Raw genomic sequence first — 19,013 nt, forward strand, 5'->3', positions numbered from 1 at the left:
TCCACCCCACCCTATAAATATAAAGGGTCACGGCCGATTAGGGAATCCAATCGATCAAATCAATACAACTTTTATCTTTTTACTTTTCTCTTGCCCTAGCTTTTCCAATCTATTTTTGCTGTTCCTCCGTCGTCTCTATGTTGATTGAGGGCGTTCTAGGTGGCCTGCCGATCCTAGAACAACCCTACATGCGCCTGCCTCGACGGGTCCTTCCCGGGCGACGTTCGTTGGTCTCACCGCCGGCCTGCTCGGCGACAACCGGTCTGACCGGTATACCCGACCGGTCTGACCGGTCTGAGCATCGGCGCTGCATTGTGCCGTCGCTCGCTGCGCGTTCAAGCATTTTTGTGTGTTGGCCCTAGTTTTGCGCCAACACGGTGCTTAAGGATCTTTTCCTAGGCGCTGACGTCATTGCACCGATGGTATACTCCGATGCTCCGTCGGTTGAACCGGTGCTGAAGAAGCTTCTCCTGGGCTCTTGACATCGTCTCTGGAACATAGGACGCCCAATGCACCGATGCCCCCTTTTGACCCGACGGTTCAACCGGTGCCTATAGGCTGGCTTGGCTTCGATTCCCTTCTGCACCAGAATTCCATAGCGTCGGTTCTTCCGACTACCATCGGATGCGCCGATGCTCTTGGCGTCAGTTCTTTCGGTGCTTCAGACCGAAGAGCCCTTAGCGGAACCCCCGTAGGGGCGGCCCTTCGGGCCTTGCTACGCCTATCTTTTCTTTCTCTTTGTCATCACTTGAACCTAAAAGCCTGAGAATGATCATCTTAACAATCATATTAGTCCAAGTGTTGTGTTGTCATTCGATCACCAAAATCACTCGAAATGGCATAAATGGTGCCATGTTCGTTACAGAGCATATCAACGAGCACGCTGCCTGTGCCAAGTGCTGTGCCTATTAATCATAAACGTTGGTGTTGCGACTGGCCGATTGGTGACATCCTTATACTGTACCGTGTCCCCCCGAAAGGCAGTGTCATCACCGCAGGGTTGAGGATACTGACATATACATTTTCAGAAATAAAGGTTTATTTTTCTTCTATAGGGTTTCTGGATATTGAAAAGAGTGTACTCCTGGAACTGAAGGGTGTCAAAGTAATTAGAAGTTATAGAGATTTCTTTCAATTAATTAGAGATTTCTTGAGGATTAATGATACATTTCGTCTTTTTTATATTGATTTCATTGTTATTTGTATGTATTAAATTTCTATTTATGAGTATGTATGTATTATATATATAAGCACTCCAATAATATATATGTGTGTGTATATATATATAATATTGGTCCTAGACATTTTCATATGTAAAGGAATTCACATGTATAGATATGTGTATACATATATATATATATAAGTGAATTAATTTATATATGAAAACTATCTAGGACAAATATTATATAAGTAACTATATATATATGTATATATTAGTGGAGATCATACACACTGAATTCCAATACATAAGTTTAATTGAAATGCAAAAGTATAATTGAAATAGAAAAAGAATTGAGAAAAAGAAAACAGGAAAAAAAGGACCTTTTGTCCCGGTTGGTGTGTTACCAACCGGGACAAAAGGTAGCCTTTTGTCCCGGTTGCCAGACCCATGACAAAAGTACCCCTTTTGTCCCGGCCTGGCGTTCCCGGTTGGGAAATCGGGACAATAAAAATTTCCCAATCAGGGCAAATTAGCCTTTTTGTAGTATGTCAGGAACGACCTGCTCCGCGTCCAGTGCGACGTCACCGTGGCGAAGACGAAGACTGCCGCGTCTTTTGGCAGTCGATGGTTCATGCGAATGCGGCGCGATTTGTTCAGTTAGTTTTTGGTGCGAATTATAATGTTTATTAGTTTATTAGGCATGCGAAGCATTTTCTATTTTTGTGTTTTAACCTCGTAATTTGTTCTCCGTCCGTCCTAAAATACAAGACATTCTGATTTATCCAAGTCAAACTATTTAAATCTAACCGAATTTATAAAAAAGAGTAATAATATTTTAAATTTCAAATGAGAATAATTAGATCCATTATGATGTACTTTATATAATTATATTTCAGGACGGAGAGAGTAGATATCATCGAGTTGTATAAGTTTCATATAAGTTTTTTGTCCTCATCAAAGGACAAAGGTCATACGTAAAGGCTATGAGTTTATTCTCAAATACGCTAAATAAGCTGCGCAAAGAAAAAAAGTACTAACTTTTGATTGATTGCAAGGCTCTAAGACCCATCTGATAATATATCACTAAGTGAATCGGTGGCAGCTAATTTGTGGGTCCGACAGGTAGATTTAGCCAATTAAATCGGCTATAGACAATTCAATTGGCTATGGCAATATGAATTGGTGGTGGTCTTTCTTGTCGGATGAACCGGTGGGAGAGATATAGATTTGAAAATTTTTAAAAGAGCATTTATTTTGACAAAAAAAGTTCATTTTACTTCTCTCAACAATTCACTTTGTCCATTTAACCTCCAAATAAAATTAATGCTCAATTTACTTCCCCAAACTATTTCAAGTGATCCAGTCTACCCCTACTAAAATTTCTCGTTTTTATTTCTTCGAGTGGAATTTTAACTTTAAATGTTGCAACGCAACTTATAATGTGTGCCCTATGCTAGAAAAATACATTATAATTTTTTTCATAAATATTTTTCTGGTAGAATTGTATATCTGTGATATATTTTATGTTAAATGTTTCCAACCTACGAAAATAACTATTGAAAATTTTAATGTATTTTTTAACATAGAGCATCATGTTCCGCTCGTAAAATTTGAACTTAAAATTCAAATTTAACGTGGTGAAAAATGATAAATATTATTAGAGATAGATTAGACTAATTAAAATTGTTGAGAGAATAAATTGAGTCTATATATTTTGCTCTGTGGGTTAAGCCGACAAAGTGAATTGGTAAACGGGCGGGAATAAAAAATATAAAAATAAAATAGTTCAAGGGATCGTGGGCCAAAGCCGAGGGCTATGGAGCGGACATTGAAAAGGCCCCCAAACGATAAGGCCCAGTGACTCCCTCCCTCTCCTCTCTGAAAAATTAGCAGGTCAAGAGAAGCCGGAAGTCAACCCAACCACGCACATCCACCGTCAGATCACACCCCAGCCATGGCCTCCGCCTCCGCCGCCGTCGCCCTCAACGTCGGCGGCGAGCTATTCCAGACCACCGCCGCCACGCTCTCCCGCGCCGGGGCCTCCTCCCCCCTCGCCTCCCTCGGCCCCTCCCCCCAATCCGCACCGCACTTCCTCGACGGCGACCCGCGCCTCTTCGCCCAGCTCCTCTCCTTCCTCCGCCACGGCCGCCTCCTCGCGCCGGCCCCTCCCTCCGCCGCGCTCCTCGCCGAGGCCCGCCGCTTCGCGCTCGACGGCGCCCTCCTCGCCTCCCTCTCCCCGGCCTCCGCCTTCGCGCCGCTCTCGCTCCGCCCCTCCGCGCTCCTCCCGCTCACCGGCCGCGTCTCGCCCTCCGCCGTGGCGGTGTGCCCCTCGCCGCCGCACCCGGCCTCCCTCGTCGCCGCGCACGGCGGGGTGGTCACCTGCTTCGACGCCGCGCTCGCCACCCGCGCCAGCGTCCTCACGCCGCTCCCCGCCGTTGACTCGCTCGTCGCGGTGTCCCCTGCCCTCGCGCTCGCCGGCGCCCGTGACTTCCCCGGCGTCCACCTCTGCCGATTCCCCACCGATGGCCCCGCCGCCGCTGCTGTTCCGGAGGTGCTTTCTTGGCCGGGCTCGCCCTCGGCCACCGTGCTGTCAATGGCGGCCACAGCGCCGTCCGGAGACCCATCGGCGCCGTTGCTCTTCGCCAGCTTCGAGTCCGCACGGCGCAACTCGAGCGCCATGGTGGTGTTCGATCTGAATTCCTTGTCTCCTGTGGCGGAAATCGGGCGGAAGGAGGTGTTCGGTGCGGATGTTGAGGCCGCGATACCAGCGACAAAGCTGGGGTGGCTTGGTGAGAACAATCTCTTGCTCGCTGCCGGCTCATACTCCAGCCCGGGCGGGGTTGTGGGGGACATACGCCTGTGGGATATCAGGGCCAGTGCTACGGTGCCGGTGTGGGAGGTCAGGGAAAAGGAGGACTGCTTTGCGGATGTTGCTGCATCAGACACTCTGTCAGGACTATTCAAGGTGGGGGCTTCATCTGGCGAGGTGTTCATGGCAGACTTGAGGAGGCTTGGTAATGGTGGTGGCATTGGGTTGGAGCCATGGGTGTGCATTGGCGACGGACAGAGGGCAGCTGCTGCGGCGTCTTCTAGAAGGAAAGATGGGAATGGCTGTATGATTGAGTGCTACTGCAATTGGGTGTTTGTGGCACGAGGCGCAGATGTGGAGGTGTGGAGTCAGGTTGAATTGGCACCAGAGGCCGGTGGGAAGAAGGTGATGAAGAGGAATTGGGTTGGCAGCGGACCATACATGGATGTGGGGGCTGGCGAGGAAGCAGTCAAGGAGAAGGCCAAGATTGTGAGCTGGGCATTTGGAGGCAGCAGGATGGCATTGGCCAGAGCTGATAAGAGGTCTGTCGAAGTATGGGATAGTGCTCTGGCGAAAATCTGTGCAAATCCCTGAATAGAGGAAGAACAATGCAAAAGTAAGATGATGCTTCTCAATGTTCAATTGCTGATCTTGTTACTCTGTACATGTACTTTTCCATGTCATTTGTGTATCATTGAGTTAGGTTCCTGAATGGTTAAATACAATTGCCTGGAAGGTATAAGATGATCTCATGGAGCCATGGAGGTTGAATAAAGTCTATATTTTGGGATTATGCAATCTGCCGAAGTTTGTGATCAACCTAGCTCCTAGGAAAAGAGCAGTCTCTTTTTAAGCAAATGTGGACAAAGAATTGTTGGCTAACCTGAAATAACTTCCTTTGTATAACCAGTTTATTCTATTCTAGTATTCAAAATCTAACTTCCTAAAAGAAATATATGTAAATTCGTTTAATTATCTTACATGTATATTAGATTTGGTGCCTTTATAAGCTCATCACAGTTCCCGCATGATTCGGGAACTAGGACATGATTCACAGTAGTCCATGCTTACTGCTTTGTGAGCTTTGGCTAAACTTATGTTGAAGTTTCAGCAACATGATGAAGCGTACCATTTAGGTACGAGGATTGAGTAGAAACTCATCACTCCTTTTCTCAGAAAATGAAAACAAGGAATGACTAGCTCTTCTCTTTTGGGGGATATTTCGCCACGGAAGTTGATTTGTTATGTGCCAAAAGTTCAAATTTGGAGGTCATATAAGTAAACACGCTCTGTTCAGCTAGCTTGTCAGCCAGCCAACTAGCAGTGCTTTTCTCTCACACCAAATCAACATCAACCAGCAACTAGCCAGCAGTACTTTTCTCTTACAACAAATCAGCACCAGCTACTAGCCACAACCAGCCGAACAGAGTTGCTGATTCATCTTAAAGTGAACACTGCAATTTAACTAACTAAATGAACACATCAAGTGGAAATGAACGATAAAGTAGTAAAGTGATAGCTATCTAGTCAATATAATAAATTTGATGGTTTGCTTAGATCGACCACTAAAACCTGCGGTTTCTTTTACATTGGCCTCCTGATTTAGGAACAATTACCCTTGTGTGGATGAACACAAGGTTTGATTTGCAATTTGTATTGTGCTCATTAAATTGCAATTGGATCATTGAATTGAATCACCAATACTGTGCAGGCTAGAGGCTTTTTTTACAATTTTCTTCTCAGAAAGGGGGAAAAGAAGAATGCGTAGTTAGCTTTCATACTGTACTTTCCTGTAACTGAAATTGCCCATTTCACAAAAAGAAGTGTAATATTATGGCTTTCATCCTACCAAGCTTGATAGAGCTTCGATCAAACAAATCCCCCCCACTTGAGCACCTTCAGCTGACGGGCTGAGACGCTGGCCACCGGCCGGTTCCGATTGCGAAAGAAGCAAGCTAGCACTTTCAAGTGCTCGAGGGCCGGCACGACGATGGTGAGCTGCTGCAAGGCGCGCACATTGGCCAGCTCCATATGCCGGAGAGAACTGGAATTGATGATTAGGTTGTTCAGCCCCTGGGTGTCACTGACCGTGAGCTTTTGCTGGCATGAGCACCACCGGGAGGAGAAGGCGTCGCCGAGCGCGCACGGGCCGCGGAACTGGACGTGGCTCAGGGAGAACTCGGTGAGGCGCGTGAAGATGCCGGCGCGTGGGACGGCGACGAGGTTGAGGGAGACGCGGTGGCGGCGTTCTGTTCTCGAGGCAGGGCAGCTCAAAGGCGCCTCTTTTCTCGCCGGCGCCTCGTTGCTGGCGTCCTTCCCCGGCACGCGGTTGGTGAAGACGAGGCTGCCGGAGAGGCGGCGCACGGCGACGGGGAGCCAAGCGGCCACGCACTCGGGGGCCACGTCGTCGGTCCCCACGTCGAGGCGGCTGATAGCCGCTTCAAAGTGATCGAGCACCATTTAGTTATCATGCTTTACATCATACAGAATTTAGTTTCCTTTTGTTCTATCACGGTATGTGACTTCCAAGGAGCGCCGCCTTAAGAATCTTGCCACACCCCCAATATCATCCAAAGCCACCACTCTTTGGTTGTTTTATGGTTGATACTTGATAGCACGTTTGTTTCAGCTTAGTTTTTTTCTTCTTCCAGAAGCTGCATTTGACTTTCAACTCAAGAGATTGCTATTTTTTCTTTTAAAACTACTTATATAAAGTCTAATGCCCCAAGCAGTTTGTAGTGAATATATATTTGTTTTCATGGCTGTTTCATGATTATTTCTGTCACTTGCACACGTCTTGCAACCACGATTGCTACAAATTCATTTGCTAGCAATTTGTCTAACTTGTAAAATAAAGGATTGTCATTAGGAGGTGAGATAGTTTTAGGCCCCAAAGAGGGAGAGAGTAGTGCTCCACTCACAGTAACAGAGCAATTTAGTTTTTGCTGCATTATTGATCATCCATTTTCTGTTAGCAAAATAGTGTTTCACTCGAAGTACGTAACAGAACATATTTAGTGTGCCTTTATTAAAATGTTTCATTTGTGCTCCAACATACCTTCTAACTGTTGCCACATTGGCAATACCAAACCCAATTAGAATCATCAATAGATCAACCAAACGACTCATTTCCACTCTTCCGCATGTCAGCATCGTGAAAAGAATACAAAAAATCCATAAGCGAAAAACAAGACATAAAACAACTCTGACCATAGAACGATGGGTCTTAACATTTTTTTCAATGATCTGCTGGCATTTTGATGTTCCCAAGCACAGCAAACCATAGCACGGAAGAAAACTACAAAAACAACGTCCAGCCCTTAAAGTGATAACACACTGCCTTAGCTAGCCTTCTTACTCACACAACCAGGGGCAGAGCTCAAGCTTGCCATTGGGGGCCGCCGACCACGACGAGTTCGGAAGATTTCAATAGAAAACATTGTATTTTGGTATTAATAGTGTTAACGACCCCATCCTCTTTTACGCTAGACCCCGGTGGTTCCACAGTATGGCTTCGCCCCTAAACAACGCCTTGACCGTGTCCTGATGTGTGTAAAATTTCATGCATATTTCTGTCCTAGAGAAGCTCCGTAACATCTGGCACAGCTCGTTGGCCATGTTTTCTGTAACCGAACTATGAAAAGTTATTGTCATCCTTTTTAGCAATCCCACCCAACTTAACAGTCGCTTCAGGAAAGCAATTTCATGTTCAGATCCTCTCAATTCAGTGATTTCTACTTCTTCAAGGTGATTCAACGACAGTTCCTCAGTCTTCCAGTCTGCTTGCTGACCACAAATGCAACCTGATGGACATGAACTTTGTGCCTGAAACAAGGAGAATATACCTGTAAGATCAATTGATATTGTCGGATTCAATAGAAAGATAACACTAGAAAATTATCAGATTGCATGCAACACGATTGTTTGGAGCTAAGAAAAATGGTATGGTGAACATGATTATTTATAAAGATCAACCAATCTTTAGGTAGCGTGCTAGTGTGCTACCCATCGCACATTTTTTTCCAACCCAAATAGTATAGCACTCAATGAAAATTCAAAGCTAGAGTAAGGTGTAGCCATCAGAAAATACATAACCCATAAAGTTACAACAGATAAACATGGGAGCAAACCACAAGTATGCAACCAGCGCCAAGACCACAAGTATGCAACCAGCGCCAAGAGACACTAGCAGATCAGGCCTTGGACCTTGGTGAGCCCAGAAATACATATGCATATTAGATAATATACTCCCTCCATTCAAAATTGTAGATCGTTTTGGCAAATATAAATGCATAATTTTTATTATGTATCTAGACATAGCATTTATCTCGGTGCATAGCAAAAATTATGTATCAAGATTTACCAAAACAACCTACAATTTGGAATGGAGGTAGTAGAAAAGATAGCTGTACCTCAGAGTCAGTAGGAGCTTTAAATCTCAGCTTCAACCTTCTTATACCAGAACACATCATAAGAACATGAAATGCGCTGGCCCCAAAGGCATGCCCATATGTCAATACATTCAGGTTCAAAAACGCGATGTCAGGGAGCACAGTCATGTCATCCATCAAGTAGGCACAGTTTTCTATCTCCTGTGTGTCCATGGCAAGTCACAAAAAGAAAACAATCATATGTGAATATTGGAAACCAAAAGAAAATTCTCATTTTTATATGGCAGTTATATGCAGGCCCTTGCAGTTACAATACAGGAAATGGCTGTTATAAGCTAACAACCTACCTTAAGATCTCTTGTACAAAACCTATTATTCCGAGCCTAAATAGAAATGTATTGCTAATTCAACCAGAAGGCTTTAAATATAATTTCTCATCAAGTGGAAAAGGAATGAACATTTAAGCTCAGTTAAGCCGCAGCGCCTTGAGCAAAGCAAAACAAGAAATATTTCAGGGCTGTTCTGAGATACCACGACCATCTAGACAGTTAAGTATATATCCTCAATTCGTGTGGAAAAACAATCCAAACCAGCCATCCTACTTGATCAGGACACTTGTTTCAATGTTTAAGTGAAGCTATATTTTTTAAATAATCTCATACAGTTATTATGCCTAAAGTACTTCCACGGTAGCTGCTTAATTTGTTTCTTTAGTCGAAGAGAAGGTTTATCTGCCTTGCCAATATGAGGATATTGTGCAAATACTCCTTGCTTGGTACCAATGTTTTTAAATCGCCTAATCGTCTGATCGAACAATGGGTGGACCAGACGACTAATCGTGATTAGTCGTCGACTAGGGTCGATTAGTCGGGTCTGATCGACCCTAGTCGTCCACTAGTCGTCCAGGACATTTAGGATCCAATATATATATATATATATATATATATATATATATATATATATATATATATATATATATATATATATATATATATATATATATATATATATATATATATATATATATATATATATAGCAAGGTGCGGTGGCAGTTTTGCTATAGCCTTCTCAGCATATGCTGCAGAATCTGGAGCAGTTGAGGAAGAAGAACCAACAACACCAGTGGAGGCAACCACTGAAGGACGGTCGGCAGCGTCACCACTCCCACCAGCACTGGGTGCATCTAGTTTGAGCATTATAACCTCCACCATAGCGCGCCTCAGCTCCCCTTCTGCTCAAGACGCAAACGAATCACAGGATGCAATGGTACTTGGCAGCAAATCGGCACACTGGAATAGAGGAGGGAAAGGAGGGAAGAAGGGATTGCTCACCACTATCAGAGGACGACGAAGCCATCTTCTCTGGAGCTCGCCGGACCCGTCACCCGTGCTAGCGCTCGCGCGCCGACAGGAGGAGGTCGCGGGTCGGGGCAGCTCGCCGGAGGGAACGGAGGAAAGAAGGGAGCTCGCCGAAGGGAAAGGAGGGAAGAAGGTCGCCGGTCGGGGCAGCTCAGCTCGCTCGCGGCGCCGACGGGCCATGGCGGCGGCGGCAATGGAGGGAGCGGCGGCCGCCGACACAGGCGCGGCTCGGTCGGGACGGAATGGTGGCTGCCTGGCTGGGAGCCTCTCCAGTCTTGCTTCTTAAGTTCTAACCCTAGTGGGCTTTGGGCCTCTCATTTTCTCACCAGCCCACAAGCAATCCAGCCCAGTTACACAAACCTAATCGAGAACACCCCTAGTCGGACGATTAATCGCCTCTAATCGCCGATTAGTCGGTCAATCGGTCGATCAGGCTTCCTGATCGAGTCGTGGACCCTAATCGAGCACGCTAGACCGATAAGGTCGATTAATCACGATTAATCGCGATTAGTCGCTCGATTTGAAAACATTGCTTGGTACAGGACACAGCACTTCTTGCTCAGTGTGCCAGTGTCACATAGGGCATTTGGACAGATGTTGGTTTCCAATACTGAAATCTCTAAAGATTAGGGGGTGTTTGGATCCAAATGATAATGTCCAAAAGCGCTAAACTTTAGCACTACCTCCTCCAAATAGGTGTGCTAATGGGGTGGGGCTAAACTTTAGCCAAGACTCAAAAACTAACTTTAGCATGGAGTATAAGCGCCAATAGGTGCTAAAGTTTAGCACCTAACTTTAGCTCATCCAAAGCATGAACATCCTGAAAATTCAGCATGAGTGAGGAGGTGACTCACCCCGATATAGTCCAGTGTGAGATTAAGACCTCCCATGACCTTGAAACGCTCGAGGAGCCTTATACAACCGCGATTGTGTGCAACTGCAAGGTTATCTGGCCCATAAACAAGAAAAGAGGAAGTGCTCAGCCATTGAACACGTTCCATCTTGCCAAGATCGACGGAGCTCGGATCATTCGGGTCCCTCCAGTTGAGACATACAAGCTGAGGAGCTGAGATGCTGGCGACTGGTTGATTCCAATCATAAATGAAGCAATCTGAGACTACTAGGTTCTCAAGGACTGGTGCCACGATGGTGAGCTGCCGCCAGCCACACAGATCTGAGACTGCTAGGTCCTCAAGGACCGGTGCCACGATGGTGAGCTGCCGCAAGCCACGCAGATCTCTGAGCGACACTCGCAGGAGAGACCCGGAATGGATGGCGAGATTGTTCAGCCCCCGGACGGAAAAAATGAGTAACTTCTGCAAGCACGGGCACCGCGGCGAGGAGATGGCATCGCCGAGCTCACACGGGCCGTGGAACCGGATCTGGAACAGGCATAGCTCGGTGAGCCGGGCGAAAATGCCTGCCGGCGGCATGGCAACGCCGAGGAACCCTAGGTCGAGATAGAATGCGGTGGCGTTCCCGAAGCAGGGCAGCTCAAAGGCGCCTCCTTGCGCCGCCGCCTCGTCCTCGTCCTCGTCCTCCTCCTCGCCGCCTTCCTTGGCGGCGTATTTGTTGATGAAGACGAGGCGGCCGGAGAGGCGGCGCGCGGCGGCGGGGAGCCATGCCGCCACGGAGTCGGGGGCGGCGCCCAGGGTTACGACGTAGAGGAACCGGAGGGCCGCCTCGTGGGACTCGAGGATGGCGCGGGTGCTGGCTGGCTCAGGGGCCACGGCGAAGTGGAGCTCCGGGAGGATCGCCCAGAGGCGGCGCCAGCGGCGGGAGAGGATGCTGGTCCGGGCAGCAGCAGCAGCGGTGTGGAGGCGGAGGAGGATGAGGACGAGGACGTCGTCGGGGAGCCCGCTGAGACGGTCCTCGCCGGCGGCGGCGTCGGAGTCGGAGGAGACCCTCGATCCCATGGCGGAGACCTCGCCGCCGCTCCGCTCCATCGAGCAATTCAGAGGGGAACGGGCGAATGTGGAATTGATTCCTTCCCCTCTTTTTTTTCTTCTATATTTTCTTTGAACTTTACTGCACCAGGGATCAAAGCTTTATGCACACCATCAGAATTCAGGAGCAGCTCAAAATATTGCACGAGTCCGGAGACTTATCAGCTATGTTACATTGAATATTTCAATGTCAATTAAAAAGATTAAATATAAATTAATTATAAAATTAATTGCATAGGCTTAGAGTTTATTCGCGAGTGATTTAGCATATATTTACTGTAGCGTCATATGAGTTAATTATGAATTAATTAGTTTTAATAGATTCATCAAAAAACTGAGAGCTATGGAATTTGTTTTTTCGTTAGTTTATATTTAGTACTTTTAATTAGCATCCAAACATATTCAATGTGACGGGATTACCGTAAGCCGCATGCCGCATGGGAACCAAATCTAGCCAGTTCTCGATCGTGTGCATTCAGCGTTCACTTGGTCTTCAGTTGGAGCCTAGTAGGCCAACAGATTTTTTTTGGCTTTTATAGAGAACCCAACAGTCGAAGAACTGTCAGTACATGCAAACTCGTATCACTCAAGACTGAACTATTACCCCAAATATAAATATGTTCAGTTTCAAGAATGTATGGAAGTGCTGAAACTACTGCATGGGCGACACCATCAGGTTGTGGTGAAAATGAACCACAAAGAAAAGAAAGCCACATGCCCAAAATATGTCCATTTGGGTTTTGTAAGGATCGTGGCCTAAGAAAGAAGAATATGTCCATTTGGATTTTGTAAGGATCGTGGCCTAAGAAAGAAGGTTGAATTGGGTTTTTTTTTCAAAATCTAACTTGTCCTAAGCGTAAGCTAGTGTTGCCCAAACCTAAAATTCAAGCCCTAATAGCTAGAGCACACTAACAAAGCAAGGCTAGGTAGGAAAACATACTAACATGTTCATTTGACTAAAGGTTGATCACACTAACAAGTAAGACTAGATAAAGAAACACACTAGCAAGATTAAGTGCTAGTCAACAAGCAAGCAAGATAAACATCAACAAAGATAACAAAGCTGAAATTAAATGCTTGAATGAAAATGAGTGAGGACACGAGACAACCGGATTTTTCCTGTGGTATCGAAGAGTTGACGCTCCCCCTAGTCCATGTTGGAGCACCCACAAAGGGTTGAGCTCTCTTGCATCACGAAGAGCAAGATTCCACTAAGTATGTTCATTCTCCATCTCTGGAATGGTGAGCTTCACACCGTGTACAACTCCTTGTCTTGGGGCTCCCACAAACTCTAAGAGCTCACCAAAAGCCTCCGACCACCAAGACCGTCTAGGTGCCATCAAACACCAAGAGTAACAAGTCCCTAAGCCTTCATTTGAGCTCACTAAGTTGGTCCTAAACTCAAGCACACTTGCTACTCTCCAAAGGATGAATTCGTCTTGAATTTCGATGAATCTCAAGCTCTAGATTTGTGTGGCCTCAAGTGTTCACTATGTCCAAAGGCATCTCAAATGACCTGGGGAATCACCTTATATAGGGTAGAGAGGCTCCCCTAGCCGTTACCAACTTTCTGCAAAAAGTTAGTAGGCATCGAAACTTCCTATAGGTGGCATCAGATTTTCCTGTCACACTGCGAGCAAATAGTAGCTATGATAGGTCTGAAAAGGTAACGAGCTGGCATCATTAGTTCGATTCTTTGATCCGATGGCCCAAAAACATGCTCTGTGAGTGAAGCATCGGTGCTTAGTCCAACGGGCATCAGAACTTCTGGTGTTATAGGCATTTTTAAAACCTGAGAAACATGCTCTCTGTGTGACGGGCCGATGCTTAGTCCGATGCCTATTATTGGGGGGCATCGGAACTTCCGGTGGCATGGAGATTTTCAACTGATTCCCAACACCACCGAGAATTTAGCCTGATCCTAAGGAGTCGGAACTTCTGGTGAGGGGTTATTGAAACTTCCGATGGCCCACCAGAACTTCTGGTGGTACTGAAAAAATTGTTTTCTGCCTTTTTTGACTTGGCTTTGGTTCGTTCTTCGATTCTTTCTTCTTCCCAGTATTCTTTTGAGTTCTTTGGGCTGTCATGAGATGAATTTGAGCAAGTGTGCAAGATTTCTAAATCCAACTCAATTTGGATCAAGCGTACTCATGAACATCTCTTTATAGTACTGTCACGGACTATAAACTATAAAAACCTAACTAAATCAAGTTTCCTTCATCTCCTTGTGACACTTGAATCTAGAAGGGTTCTTAATCTTCGAAATTTGAGTCAGTGGCTCGTTGATCATGAATTTTGAGGGGTTGTTGACGGTTCTTAAGTGCCATTTTCAACCGTCAACTATACTCAATAATCAAGGAAAACTACATGCCTTACTCGCATATTTGTATCACTAACATTGCTCCACAGTTGTTTTTGAGTTTTGTACATTTCAGATGAGCAGGAGCGGAATAAGATGAAAACACGCAGCAGACACCATACAACAACGCAAAATATCGCATCCGGCGTCACACCCTTACAAAGAGAGCCCACATGTCAGAGGAAACGGGGCCTCCACGCAAGATGCACTAGAGGATAAGGATAAGATCCAACTAATCAACCACTCAGCAAAGGATCAGGGCGAGGGGCTTCCAGGTGGGGTCGGCCGACCCCCTGGGTCGGCCAAACCTGGCCTGGTTCCCGTCCAGGTGCACTTCGAGGAGGAGTAGCTGCCAAGGCACCTGATCACCTTCCATATGTGCGTTGGCGGGAAACCGACCTCTAGAGCTATAAATAGGGCTTCTCTCCACCACCCTCAACACACACACTTCATTCCCACCATTCCAAGGAGGCTCTCCTCTCTCTTGCTCTCTTAGCTAGGTAGTGGAGCTAGGCTAGTTCTTCTTTAGCGAGCAAGTCGTCCTCGGGGTTGTTGAGCAATCCTCGGCCCCCGGTATGGCTTTGTATCCAATTTGTCAGACTTCTATTCATAATATAGAGTTATGCCATGGTTGCTTTACTATCTTGATAGTTTATCAATCCATGCTTAGTTCGTTCATGAGTTATGCTAAGGTCTTGGTTAGGCCAGATGATCCGGGTACGAATAGAGGTCTGATGTGCTTTTGGGCTTGCTCTAGTATTTTACTTGTCCATCCGAAGGGTGGGAGACCTGGGGGCACTAGAGTAGTGACTTCATACACGAGCGTCGTGCTCGGGTATGCGGGATCCTTCGGATATGACCGTGCTCCACGGTGTGATGGAACAAGAAGAACAGTTCGAGGAGCGAGCTGCAGAACCACGAGCCGAGGACATGGTGAAAGGAATCGGGTGCTCTAGCCTAAGAGGGGGAGGGGGTGAATTAGGCACTCTAAAAACTTAGACCTATAGCTCCAACTAGTTTGCACAAAACTTAAACTAAAACATGCTATCTAGATGTGCAACTAGGTTGTTCTAGTGTGAAACCCCTATCCCAAAAGAGTTTAGCAACCTATAGCCTTTCCTATCAAGAAACTATTCTATGAAAGTAAAGGCACACAAATTGCTAGTATGAAATACGGAAGCTTAAAGAGCGAGATAGGAGATAGCAAACTCTTGACGCGTGTGTTTATCCCGTGGTTCGGTTAGCCACAAAGGCACACCTACATCCACGTTGTTGTAGCACTCACTAAGAGTATTGCTACTCGGCTACCAAGTCTCTTCCGTGAACACAATCACGGTCACCTTGGCCCCGGATTCCACTAAGGAGCTTCTCCACAAAGGATGGGGGTCTCCACGTCCCCCGCACAAAGTGTCGTCGCCGCTCCACACCAAGTCAGAGGGTCAATGACGTTGCCGGTGAGCTTCATGCTCCAAGGTGCCGGCGCACCAAACTCTTGTTTTGGTTCACTAGAGAACCACAACACAAAGGCTCTAAGCCTTGCAAACTCACTCACTAAGAGCTAATCCTTTACACAACACTCTCAAAGTGTGCTAAGGGCTAAGGATATGATCTTGAGCTCTTGTATGGCTTGGAGATGTTCTTGGATGTGTATGAGGTGTCTTGGGACTCCAACAATCTTCAAATGGCCGGGGTGAGGCGTATATATAGGCCACCAAGTCTTGTAGCCGTTGCTCCAACGGTCAGCTAAAAATCTGCGTATCACCGGAAGAACCGATGCCTCTGGCTGAGGTAGCGTCGGTTCTTCCGGTCACTCATAACCCGAAGTAGCCGTTGAACTCCTGACAGCTGACGCAGTGATCACCGGTTGAACCGATGCTTTGTACCGATGCATCACCGGTTCATCCGGTGCTTAAGAATCTTCTCCTGGGCGCTGACGTCATTGCACCGACGCAATGCTCCGATGCACCGTAGGTTGAACCGGTGCTGAAGAATCTTCTCCTGGGCTCTTGACATCGTCTCTGGAACATAGGACGCCCAATGCACCGATGCCCCTTTTTGACCTGTCGGTTCATCCGGTGCCCATAAGCTGACTTGGCTTTGATTCCCTTCTGTCATGGCGTCGGTTCTTCTGACTACCATCGGATGCACCGATGCCCTTGGCGGAACCCCCGTAGGGGTGGCCCTTCGGGCCTTGCTACGCCTATCTTTTCTTTCTCTTTGTCATCACTTGAACCTAAAAGCCTGAGAATGATCATCTTAACAATCATATTAGTCCAAGTGTTGTGTTGTCATTCGATCACCAAAATCACTTGAAATGGCATAAATGGTTCCATGTTCCTTACACATGGAGATAGATGAAGATGATGCACCGTACCTCGACTTGCAAGACGACCGCTGTAACATCCCAAAAAAATTGATCAAAATAAATCATGCGCTAAAATTTGTTTCTCGTCGTTGAGCTCGATCCATCCTTAAAACCCTAACCCCAGCTTTTCGGGAACTTCCCTGTTCCGCCAGATCTTCCGATTTCCCCAAAGACCCGACACCCGTATCCAGAACCCTGTTTTTCCCCTCCACCGTGCTTCACGCCTGGCAGCGGCCCGCTGCCGCGACAGCCGCGCGTGCCCGACCGGCGTCGCTGTCGCCACCGGCGGGATCACCGCAAATCTCTCCCTCTCTCCTTTTTCCCTTTTCTCTCCCCTCCTTTTTCTTTTCTTTTCTTTTTCCCATTTTCTTTCTCTTTTCCTTTCTTTTCTCTCTCCTTCCCTCTCCCTTCCTCTCTCCTTCCTCCCTACCCCGCGCGCTCGGCCCCCTCCTCCCTCTCTGCTCCCGAGCGCCGCCCGGCCCCTTCTGCCCCCTACTCCACCCGGCCGCGCCCCTCCACCGGGACACGCCACCTTGGACCCCGCTCCGGCCGCACAGCACACCCGGCCCGGCCGGTCCTCCTCCCCGCGCAGCCCAGCTCCGCACGCCCCTCCTACCAGGCCCGGCTCCTCGCCACGCCCGCGCGCGCACGCCGCGCACGCCGCACCATTCGCTGCGCAAGCACGCCACCGTCGCCGTTGACGCTCACACAGTGGTCGGCCCTTGCCCACGCGCGCCTGCCCGAATGATCTTGTCACCTGTAGCCGCCTCGCCGCTGCCGCCGTTGACGCCCAGCTCTGAGCCGCCCCCCCCCCCCCACGCCATTAACGCCGCCGAGGAGTCGCATCACAAGTCTCGCCGGCCTCTGTCCGTGTCCCGCCGAATCCCACCGCCTCTCGCGCCTATAAAAGACCCCGACGCCGCTCCTCCGCCCCACATCCCCAGCCCCGAGCTCCACAGCCACCTCTCTGACCTCCTAGCACCACCCCCGCCATTGCCGCCGCCCCCTAGCGCGGGCCACCGCGGAGCCCCCTTTCCCGCAGCGCTGCAGCTCGGGCCAAGGTAGGCACTGGGATTCCCGAGCTCCCCATCTTCTTTTTCCCCGGGTCCGAACCGCCGTCACGCTTTGCGGCGCCGCCGCCACACCGGCCAGGGTTGGTCGCCGCCCGCCGCCGTCGAACCACCTCCTACGAGCCACCATCTTCCGAATCAGCGGGAGGAATCGACCTCCCACGGCGCCCGCCCCCTTTTCCCCCTACTCCGGGCTGCCGCCGTGCCCCCAGGCCGCGGGCCCGCGAGCTCCGTCGAGCACCGGCCTCCCTCCCCTGTTTTCCAGCGTGGAGGGAGGAGGAAGAAAGGGCGTTTTTGCCCATAACCCCCTCAACTTTCCTTTAATCAGTAAAGAGACCCTGCCCTTTTAAGCCCTTTTTGCAATTAAACCCTTACCCTTTGTTATATTTCCAAAACAAACCCCCACCTTATAAACCTAATTACAAATAAAACCCTGACCCTTTTAATTAACCCAAGAAACTTCTAAAATATAAACCAAGCCCCTGCCCACTTAATCCTAATTACAACTAGGTCCCTAGACCCCTGTTTAGGGCCTAAACGCTCCCCTGACCTATCATTTTATGTGCCTAACGACCCCGGTTTAACCTAAAATTTTACCCCATCTCTCCTAACTCAGTTTTGGCCATACCATTCAGAAACCATTCGAAAATAACAATCTATGCTCTATATTTCATGTGTTCCCGTTTCGAGCTCGACGACAAATCTTTGTTTTGATTGAATGTTTGTTTGTGTGCGCTGTAGACCATGGAGTGAACGAAGGAGAACCCGTTGATGAGCAGAGCTGTGAGCAGGTGAACGAGGACCCAATCCGCGACCCCGAGCCCGAAGGACAGGACTTCCCCGAAGGCTTTGAAGACGGCAAGTTCAATCCCATCCTTTGATGCATGTTTCTGTCCTAGTTTTTATGAACACAACCCAATGGCCTGTTTTATAAATTGCATATGTCTTACTTGCATGAAAACACGGTTGGATAGCCACCCCTTGATTTGTGATGACCATTCCTTGACCACCTAGATTAATGTCTGATTTTGTTTGGACGTTAATCGATATTAGAATGCTTAGGACTTTACTCATAATACTATCTGATTTATAAAGAAAATGTGTGCGTGTGGGAAGGGATAAAACGTGGATTTTCGAAAGATGAGTATGGGCGAGATGGACGGCATTTCTGTGCGATGTGCCGATTGGTGTGCTTATGCCTGTGTGGCAGGGCAAAGAAGGGAGATATCCATCTTGTCGCGTCTAAGGACCGAGTTGGTGTGTCATCTCACCTAACTCCACTATCGTGCAAACCACTCGACCGTTGTATGGGCAACGGCGTAGCATAAATCCCACTAGTTGGTGTGGTAGCCATCAGGAGAGCTGAGAGCAACGGGTGACTAAGGAAAAGGGATAAGCCCTGAGCGACTTATGCCCGGTTATACCTGAGTGAACGGTCGATGACCCCTTGGTACATCCCGTGATGGCTAGTCAGGCTTAGCTATGGTGGGTAATGGCTATGTTGGGATCTACACCGACACGACGGTGTTCGAGTTGTGGTATCCTACTTGTG

General features: G+C 47.8%; 2 protein-coding genes across 8 annotated transcripts in view; one reads left to right on the forward strand and one right to left on the reverse strand.

Annotated features, from left to right (window-relative positions):
* Positions 1-3,046: 3,046 nt before the first annotated feature.
* Positions 3,047-19,013, forward strand: part of LOC120659852 (BTB/POZ domain-containing protein At5g41330-like) — a 30,673-nt gene continuing 14,706 nt past the window's right edge. For 3 of the 6 annotated variants that reach the window (XR_005669219.1, XR_005669217.1, XM_039938109.1), the window contains exon 1: positions 3,047-4,587. Coding sequence is in view for 3 of the 6 variants with exons in the window: in XM_039938109.1 (XP_039794043.1) it covers positions 3,117-4,565 (1,449 nt within the window). In the remaining 3 variants the exon portion in view is untranslated. Of the gene's footprint in view, positions 4,588-4,707; positions 4,974-5,824; positions 5,965-6,074; positions 6,717-19,013 lie in introns of those variants that run through there. The other 3 variants (XR_005669218.1, XM_039938108.1, XM_039938107.1) reach the window with 3 other exon arrangements.
* On the reverse strand, positions 7,080-11,725 carry LOC120659850 (F-box/FBD/LRR-repeat protein At1g16930-like). 2 transcript variants are annotated; one of them, XM_039938106.1, is made up of 3 exons: positions 10,576-11,725; positions 8,384-8,563; positions 7,080-7,816 (listed from the first exon to the last, which is right to left on the reverse strand). In XM_039938106.1, the coding sequence occupies exons 1-3, from the start codon at positions 11,665-11,667 to the stop codon at positions 7,724-7,726; spliced, it is 1,365 nt and encodes a 454-aa protein (XP_039794040.1). In that variant the 5' UTR covers positions 11,668-11,725; the 3' UTR covers positions 7,080-7,723. The 2 variants fall into 2 exon arrangements, with proteins under 2 accessions (XP_039794040.1, XP_039794039.1); XM_039938105.1 differs by having other exon boundaries at positions 7,080-7,796; positions 10,576-11,718.

The sequence above is a fragment of the Panicum virgatum genome, chromosome 2N (genome assembly GCF_016808335.1).
Source record: "Panicum virgatum strain AP13 chromosome 2N, P.virgatum_v5, whole genome shotgun sequence".
NCBI classification, from domain to species: Eukaryota; Viridiplantae; Streptophyta; class Magnoliopsida; order Poales; family Poaceae; genus Panicum; species Panicum virgatum.